Genomic DNA, 10,602 nt, shown 5'->3' on the forward strand with positions numbered 1-10,602 from the left:
ATACTGTGGTATATATTTTCTGTGGTAATATTAATACTCGTGGTTACTTTTTTTGTGGTAATATTAATACTGTGATACTATTAATACTGTGATACTATTAATACTGTGATACTATTAATACTGTGATACTATTAATACTGTGATACTATTAATACTGTGATACTATTAATATTGTGGTAATATTTTTCTATCACGTGGTGGTATAATATATATATATAGGTTTATAGGTTTATAGGTTTATAGGTATATATATATATATATATATATATATATATATATTAAATATATTTCATAATATATATATTATGTTGTAATAAATATATTTCCTAATAAATTATATTTTATATTTCATATTATATAATATTATATTTCATATTTAAATATATTTCGCATTATATTATATTTAATATTCAAATATATTTCATATTATTTTATATTTCATAATAAATTATATTTTATAATATATAATATTATATTTCATATTATATTTTATAATATATAATATTATATTTTTCGTAATATATTCAAATATATTTTATATTTCATATTCAAATATATTTTATATTTCGTAATATATATTATACATTATACAACTTATACAAAAAAATACAAAAAAAAATACAAAAAAAAACAAATCTTATATATATTTCGTATCTCATATCATATCATATTGTGATATATATACAAATAAACATATCGTGATATATATATATATATACATACATATATATATATTTGTTTTATCTACAACATATACTACATATATATATATAATTTTTTGAGGCGACACGAGGCGGAGACGACACGAGGAGGCAAGACGAGGACATAGAGAAATAAACATATATAAACATATATATATTTTGTTATGGTTTTTTTTTTTTTTTTTTTTGATTTTGTATTTTTTTTTAAAAAAAAAAATATATTATATATATTTTATATGAAAACTTTTCGAAAAATATATAAATATACAAACATATATTTTTATATTTTTATATATATAAATATATATCGATACCTATTACATACATACATATATATATATATATAAATACGTATTCTTACATATATATATATATATATATATATATATATATATATATATATATATATATATATAATACTACAAAATAATCGAAAAACTCATAAAACAAATATAAAATTACAAACATAAATATATACATATATATATTTTTATGTATTTGTTATATATACACTATAGTGGTATATTCATAATAATATCATTATGAATAGGAATTATAATATTATACTCATAATAATATAATATCATTACAAATATATATAATAATATACATAATAATATTATTATAATAATATTATTATATTCATAATAATATCATTATTATAATAATATTATTATGTATATTATTATGTATATTTTGTAATGATATTATATTATTATGAATATAATGATATTATAATTCATATTCATAATGATATTATTATGAAGATACCACTATATATGTAGTGCCACTGTATTTTTACCACTATATTTGTAGTACCACATACGTATATACCACCATATGTGATTACCATGGCACATGTGGGCAAAAAACAGAAATATCTAATATATTTTAAATGCAAGAGATAGATATATATATATGTGGGTGGGTGTATGTCACGGTATGACAGGTAGGAATATATATATATTGTTGTGGACACAATGGGGAATGCGGAATCAAATAACAAAAGCAGTCTTCTGAAAAATTTCCAGTATTTGATAGATAATGAAAATAAAAATGGAAGATTTCAACCTAAATTAATGTATTTTGATTATTTGAAATTTTTAAAATATGAATTAGATCATGAAGCTTGGAAATGGGATATATATAAAAACAATATAACTAATAGTGGTAATCTTAAAAATGATGAATTATTTTGTGGATGGAAACAAATACAACGAAAAATATTTGATAAACTCAATAAAGAACTAAAGCCTTCAAATCAGAACACATATACGTGGGAAAAAGATGTATTACCTCTAATAGATATTAAAGAAAAAGATGTATCAAAATCCGAAAAATGTGAGACATTAAAGGTTACAGTTGAAAACAATATACCCGAATTAGAAGATAATGGCCCTAGTAGTTCAAGTATAACTTCACGTAGTGGTTGTACTAATTTAAATGTCGCAAAAGGATTACATATTCCTCTACGTCGTCGAGCACTATTAGTGTCTGGAATAAATGATTATCTTAAAAAAATTAGTGAAAACATTACGAGCGAACAAACATTAATACAAGTGATACAGAGTAACGTAAAATCCCAAAGTTATATAGCACAAGCTGCAGTTGAGCTGAAAAAGCAAATGATCGAAGGTTTAAGTATTCAATTAAGCAAACTTATAAAAGAAAAATATAAAGATACCGAGCATAATATATTTTGTAAAGAATGGCATCTAACTATGGAAGATTACCATACATTATTTTTAGGAGACGATATAGTTGACGAAGATGAAACTAAAGCAATTCAATGTACAATAAAACAAATCGAAAAAAAGGTAGGAGATTCAAAGAAATTTAAAGAAGGATGGAGCAAATATTTTAAAGAACTAGTAAAAGAAATGCAAGAAAAACATTTCAAACACCCACGTACACAACAAATTTGTGAAATAAATTATGAGAATAAAACCCAATGTGTACGTTTTTTTGAAGAATGGGCAGAAGAGTTCTGTAAACTTAAAAAAGATCTAGGTGTTATGATTGTAGCAAATTGTAAAGGAGATTCCACTAAACCTAGTTCTTCAGAATGTAAAAATGTATGTACTATATATAAAAAATTTTTAAATCAGTCAGAACCTTATTATAATAATTATAAAACAATATGTGCGCAAAAAAAATATGGAAATGGTGAACCTGTGGGGGATTTACAAAAAAATTTCATAAATGCAGTTAAAAAGAGTATGAATGAATGCTGTAAAGATAATGGTAACTGTGATGACAAACAATTATTTGATGTGAAAAACGATAATAGTAATATTAGATATAAATGTTTATGTGGCGATGGGGAATATAATAAAGACAGAAATACAAATCCAAAATGTTCCCAATACAAGGATCCAGCCACTATAATAGGATCACAAGTGGGAGCCCGCTCACTTAGTGGTATGTCACAACATAGTGTTGGTGCTACTAGTGCCGCGTGTGGAGCAAAAAAACCAAAGGAGTCGGTAGAGGCTATAGCGAAGAGTATTCAGACGACGACACAGAATGATGCAAAAAATCTTGGCAAAGCTGGTGATGATGGTAAGGGGGAATTGAAAGGTAAACCAGAGGAAGGAACATATAAGCAAGGGGGTCAAGGAAGTGACTTCAATAATTTATGTAATATAAAGATCGATCATTCTAATGATGGTCGTACACTTGGTACTGCTGATGGTCAATATGATGGTCCCTGTACTGGTAAAGGTAAAGGAAAACCGTCAGAAAAAGAGAGGTTTGCTGTAGGATTAAAATGGGAACCACGGAAGACCGATGCTCATGATAACCACACAGAAGTATTATTTCCTCCAAGAAGACTAGATATGTGTACATCTAACATAGAAAATTTAGATGTGGTTAATTCCCAGGGACTTAGTGATGGTGATAAAGCTATTCATTCATTATTAGGAGATGTGATGTTAGCAGCAAAATATGAAGCAGAAAAAATAATAGAACTATATCAACAAACCAATGGACAAAATGACAAGGAAGGTATGTGCCGTGCTATGAAAAATAGTTTCGCAGATTTAGGAGATATAATAAGAGGAAGGGATATATGGACTAAAAACGCTGATATGCAAAATCTGGAAGAAAAGTTGAAAGAAATATTTAAAAAAATTCAAGAAAAAGTCCCTCAAGGCACCAATTATTCCAAGGAAGACCCCCCATATACCGAAATGAGAAAAGATTGGTGGGAATTAAATAGAGACCAAATATGGCAAGCAATGATGTGTGCAAAAGACGGTAGTACATCTCCATGTGGTGATACATCTAGTGGTCCTGGACGTCGCCCTGGTGGTGCCACTAGTACCCCACATGATGACTACATCCCGCAGAAACTTCGATGGTTGACCGAATGGTCCGAGTGGTACTGTAAAACACAAAAGAAACACTATATGGAGTTACAGTCACAGTGTAAGGGGTGTATGAAGGGTACAGATTGTGAAAAATGTCCACAATGTAAAGATGCATGTAGTAAATATAGTCAATTTATTAATGATTGGAAAACGGACTGGGAAACACAAAAAGATCAATACCAAAAATATTACAAAGAAGCAACAGAAAATGGTGCTAAAAGTACTCCTAGTAATGATTTAAATAAAGAATATCTAAATAAATTTTTAAAACAATTACAACAAGCACAAAAGAGTGGTAATAATGACCCATATACTACCGCTGGGGGATATGTGAAGCAAGTACTAACAAATACTGGTTGCGTACAACAAACAGAGTTTTGTAATGAGAGTGACGTCAAATATGCGTTTAGAGAAAAACCCCACGATCTTGAGAGTGCGTGTGATTGTACCCCACCAAAACCTCCGGCACCCACTATTCCATGTACTGGAAATAAAGTAATAGATGTGGCAAACGATATACAACAAAAAGCACACAATGAAGCAAAAACTCGTTCTCTTGATACTTTGAAAGGAAAAATAGAGAATGCGGAATTTAAAGGCGGTGGTGGTAGTGGAAAAGATGTGGGAGGAGATATTTGCCAGCTTGACAAAACCAGACATACTAATGATGTACGTGAAGAAAGTGAGAGAACTGGAGGTCCATGCACAGGAAAAAACCAGCAGAGGTTTGACATAGGAGAAAAATGGAAAACGAAAGACAACACAAATAGCACACATCCTGATGTTTATATGCCGCCTAGAAGAGAACATATGTGTACTTCAAATTTAGAAAATTTAGGAACCAAAGGTGATCTTGGACATCTTAATACTGTTAGTAATGTTAATGATTCTTTTTTGGGTGATGTATTGCTGGCAGCAAAATATGAGGGAGAATTCATATCACAAAAATTTCATAGGCGTGGTGATTATTCAGAAATATGTACTGCTATGAAATATAGTTTTGCAGATATGGGAGATATAATACGAGGAAGAGATATATGGACTGAAGAAGATGGAAATAAAAATATACAAAAATATTTGAAAGAAATATTTAAGAAAATAAAAAATATTGATGGTATCAATGGCAAATATAACGACAACGACAAATATTTGGATTTACGTAATGATTGGTGGGAAGCGAACAGAAAACAAATTTGGGAAGCCATGACCTGCACTGCTCCAGACGAAGCCGATCTATATTTACCTTCAACGGATGGTACAAAAGCATGGCATAGTCCCCAATGTGGACGAAATGACCCAAATTTTGTACCTGTAGATGATTATATTCCGCAAAAATTACGATGGTTAACTGAATGGGGAGAAAGTTATTGCAAACAACTATATACAGATTATATACGTATGATGGCCTATTGTTGGGCATGTAAAACAAATATGCAAAAAAACCAAAGTAATGACACTGAACAAAAAAAAAAAAGGTGCGCAATGTGTGCAGGACTGTGCGAAGTGTACACTGAACATGTTAAAGAATGGAAAGAACAATGGATTGAACAAAAAACCAAATACCAAGAATTAAACAATGGTGGTGCTGGTAGTGATGAGATTAAGAAACAACATGAAGAATTTTTAAAAAAATTAAAGAATCCAAACAGTATTCCCCGTTGCAGTGGAACCGATAGTACCAATTATAATACTGCTGCAGATTATGTCACATCGATGGAAGGAAATAAATATTGCAAAGATGCGAAACAAAGTAAATTTGAGGAAACAGAAAATACTCAGAAAGAAGGAGCGTTCAAAAATACACCACATAAGTATGAAGAGGAATGTAAGTGGGATAAGAATCAATACACACCGCCTCCGCCTGTGACACCACCAGCAGGACAAAAACAACCGTGCGACTTAATTAACGATGTGATGAAAACAAAAAGTAATGGTAACATAGATCATTGTAATGCTAAAAATTTCGACAACAACGCTTGGAAATGTGATGGTAAGGTTAAAACTGATGAAGACGGAGCATGTATGCCTCCACGAAGAAAATCTTTATGTATACATGATTTAACACAACAAATTGATAATAAAGATAAATTGAGAGAAGCGTTTATCAAATGTGCAGCAAAAGAAACTAATTTGTTATGGGATGACTACATAAAACATAAAGATCAAAATGCTGGAAAAAAAACAAAAAAACCTGAAGATGATTTGAACGAAGGAATAATTCCTCACGAGTTTATGCGAATGATGTTCTATACATATGGAGATTATAGAGATTTATGTTTAGGAACAGATATAGGTGAAGATGATGGTAAAAAAATAAACGGTATTGTTACGAGTATTTTAAAGAAAGAAAATAGTGGACAATCTAATGGCCTATTACCTCAAGAATGGTGGGAAGAAAATAAAAAAGATGTATGGCAAGGAATGGTTTGTGGTCTATCGCATCAAATTCAAGGTTCTCAGAAGGACGCTAAACGCAAAGTACTTACTGATAAAGAAGATTATCAATACAAGTTGGACTTTGACGTGACCAACATCAAAACTACGAAACCAACATCCGCAATTGATATTGCTCTCCTATATATTGAGAATATGCCTCAATTTTTGAGATGGTTTACTGAATGGGCCGATCATTTTTGCAGAGAACAGAAAAAGAAATTTAACAAATTGTATAATGCTTGTGTGAACTGTAAAATTAAGGATGGTAATGGAAAATCCACATGTGTAAATGGATGTGAAGGTTGTCGAACAGAATGTCAACAATATAAAACATTTATTCAGGATTGGAAAAAAGATTACAATAAACAAAAAACTAAATTTGACAACGATAAAAAAGATAGCAGCAAATATGAAGGAACTATGGCTGAAAATTATGTAAAGGATGACACAATTGCACATGAATATTTACATGAACAACTACAAATCGTTTGTCTAGGTAGCGGATGTTCATGTATGAAAAAAAAATCCACGACACAAAGCGGTGACATGCCTCAATCTTTGGATGAAGAACCCAATATAGTTAAGGGGAAGTGTGATTGTGAAGATCCTAGTAGTACTCCTGCTGCTGCTCCTGGTCACAGTGCTCAAGATAGTAATATTTCTGGTAGTCTTAGTAATGAGAACAACGTCCAACCTGGTGGGGCACAGGAGCAACCGTGTGATATAGTTAAACCACTACTTGACAATCATAATGGAACTAGTAAAATTGCTGAGTGTGGAAAAAAAAATTTTGACTCTACGAAATGGAATTGTGACTCTCAGATTGATACAAATTATCGTAATGGAGCATGTATGCCTCCAAGAAGACAATCATTATGTATAAATAATTTGAAAAATTTGACTGGTCAAAAAAAACTAGAAGAATTGAGAGAAGCATTAATTCAATGTGCTTCAATAGAAACATATTGGTTATGGGAAAAATATAAAGGAACTCATAGTGCTGAGGCCTTAAAATTAAAAACAGATGGTACTATCCCTGATGATTTTAAAAGAATAATGATGTATACGTTAGGAGATTTTAAAGATTTATGTTTAGGAACAGATATAGGTAAAAAAACAAATCACAATAATGTGAATAATGATGTGGGTATAGCAATACAAAATATAAATAATATTCTCCAAAAAAATGGAAAAAGTGAAGACGCAAAACGTAAAGATTGGTGGAAAGAAATTGAAAAAGAAGTCTGGGATGGAATGTTATGTGCCTTAAGTTATGATGAAAAAACAAAAGAAGTGAAAACAGAGGATAAAGAAAAGCTTGAAAACAACAACTATGGCTACAATACCGTGACATTTGATACCACTGGTAGTAGTACCACTAGTGGTAAAGCCACCAAACTCTCCGAGTTTGTCGGCAGGCCTCAGTTCCTACGATGGCTAACCGAATGGGGGGAACACTATTGTGTCAAACAAAAAGAGGAGTACGCGAAAGTGAGTGCGGCGTGCCAACAATGTACTCTTGATAGTAATAGTGGTACTGGTGCTAAAACATGTAATAAAAAGGAAAAACCATGCTCAGAATGTCAAGAGAAATGTGATGCATATAAAAGAGAAATAACAAAATGGTTAAATGATTGGAAAAAACAAGAGAAAAAATACTCAGAATTATACAACCAAACAAATGGTAAAACTGGTGCTAGTGGTGTTACAAACGAAGAAAAACCTGTGGTCGAATACCTCAAAAAACATAGTGGTAGTGACTATTCTAGTGCTGGAAAATATTTGACAAAAGAAGGAATTATAAGTGGGTGCGAAAGTACACAAAGGGATTTTTCAACAACTAGTGGTAATACGTACGCGTTTCGTGAATATCCAAATGACCACGAGAGTAAGTGTACGTGTGTGGACCAGGCGAGTGTTAAGCCGGCGGCGGCAAAGCCAGTGGGACCAAAAGATGGGAAATCACAGGGACCTGGACCTGGGCAACAACCCCCTCCTCCTCCTCCGCAACCACCACGAAATCCTTCATCGGCTGGATCATCACCGTCAAAGGGACCGAGAAAAGCAAAAGTTGATGACGTGGATCTGGGTACTCACCCCGGATTCTCTATTATAGATTCAGGAAAAGGACAAGCAACTCTTTCAGTTGTGACTGAACCCTTGAATCCCACGCCATCCACGTCTCAAACTACTCCCGCTGGTGGTAGCCAGTCTAACGCGGGTACACCCACATCACCAAAAGCTGACCCTGATCCCAAAGCTAGTGGTCCTGATGCCACAAGTGGTGCTGCTTCCCCTTCCTCTTCTTCGTCGTCATCTAGTTCTAGTAGTTCAAGTTCTAGTTCTAGTAGTTCTAGTAGTAGTACGGCACATAGTGGTGGAAGTGCGGACCCGGCATCACAAACATCATCAAAAGCTGATCCTAACGTTCCAAAAAAGGACTTTACAGATGCCATTAAAGAAACTAAAAAAAAATTAGATGAGTTGTGGAAAGAAATAAAAGATCCTGTTACAACTTATGCGACTGTTGCTGGAGGATTGGGTGTTCTTGGGACAATACAAGCCATTAATACTACTTCGCAAATTGCAAAAGGTGTTTTGGATAAAATTAAGGAGCGCACTACTCAAAATAGTGCCAAAACTCAGGGACAAGGTTCTAATACCGTTCCTGGTCCTGCTGTACCTAGTAGTTCCCAAACTGGTGGTGGAGGACCCCAGCCTCCTCCTGGTGGTACCCCTGGTTCTAGTGGCCCTGGGAGTACAGCAAATCGTAATCCTGGATCAAGTGGCCACCCACAAACACCATCACAAGGAAAAAGTGGTAAACAACCCCTATCACCTAGTGGCACAACCGATCTCACAACAACCGTGTCCTTATATGCTATACCTTGGGCTATAGGATTTGGTTTTGTTGGGATAGTTTATTTAATGTTGAAGGTAATATATATATATATTTGTTTATATATATATGTGTTTTATATATATATGTGCTTTATATATATATGTGTTTTATGTATATGTATGTGTGTTTTGTGTGTGTGGGTTTTATATATGTATTTTATATATATGTATTTATATATTGAGATATAGTAAAAAAAAAAAAAATAGATATATATATAAAAAAAATGGTATATATTGGAATATATTTGTTGAAATAATAAATATATATAGATGAAAAAAAAAATTTCAGAAAAATTTTAAAAATATAAATAAAAAAATAAAAAAGAGATAAAATAATTTCAGAAAAATTTAAAAATATAAATAAAAAATGAGAAATTTTTTTTTAAATAAAATAGAGATAATATAATTTCAGAAAAATTTTAAAAATATAAATAAAAATATATATTTTTTTAAATAAAATAGAGATAAAATAAATTCAATTAAAGTAAAAAAAATGAGAAATGTTATGAAAAAAAGAATATAAAAAAAAAAATTCAGTTAAAATAAAAAGTGATAAAATATTTTATTAGAAAAACAGAATATAAAAAACAATTCACATAAAATGAAAAGTTATAAAATATTTTATTAGAAAAAAGGAATATAAAAAAAAAATCAGTTAATATAAAAAATGAGAATATATTTTATTAGAAAAAAAATATAAAAAACAATTCACATAAAATGAAAAGTGATAAAATATTTTATTAGAAAAAAAAAATAAAATAAAAATTCAGTTCAAATAAAAAATGAGAATATATTTTATTAGAAAAGAAATACACAAAAGAAATTCACTTAAAATAAAATATAAAATAAGAAATGTTATGAAAAAAAGAATATAAAAAAAAAATTCAGTTAAAATAAAATAAAAAATGAGAACATACTTTATGAGAAAATAATTAAAAAAAAAATAGATATATATATAAAAAAAATGGTATATATTGGAATATATTTGTTGAAATAATAAATATATATAGATGAAAAAAAAAATTTCAGAAAAATTTTAAAAATATAAATAAAAAAATAAAAAAGAGATAAAATAATTTCAGAAAAATTTAAAAATATAAATAAAAAATGAGAAATTTTTTTTTAAATAAAATAGAGATAATATAATTTCAGAAAAATTTTAAAAATATAAATAAAAATATATATTTTTT

General features: G+C 30.2%; 1 pseudogene across 1 annotated transcript; it reads left to right on the plus strand.

Annotated features, from left to right (window-relative positions):
• Positions 1 to 1,681: 1,681 nt before the first annotated feature.
• On the plus strand, positions 1,682 to 9,448 carry PADL01_0030700 (annotated as a pseudogene). Its single transcript has one exon. A coding segment is annotated over exon 1 (7,767 nt).
• Positions 9,449 to 10,602: the final 1,154 nt, after the last annotated feature.

The sequence above is a fragment of the Plasmodium sp. gorilla clade G2 genome (assembly GCF_900097015.1).
Source record: "Plasmodium sp. gorilla clade G2 genome assembly, contig: PADLG01_00_46, whole genome shotgun sequence".
In the NCBI taxonomy this organism is placed as follows: Eukaryota; Apicomplexa; class Aconoidasida; order Haemosporida; family Plasmodiidae; genus Plasmodium; species Plasmodium adleri (nom. inval.).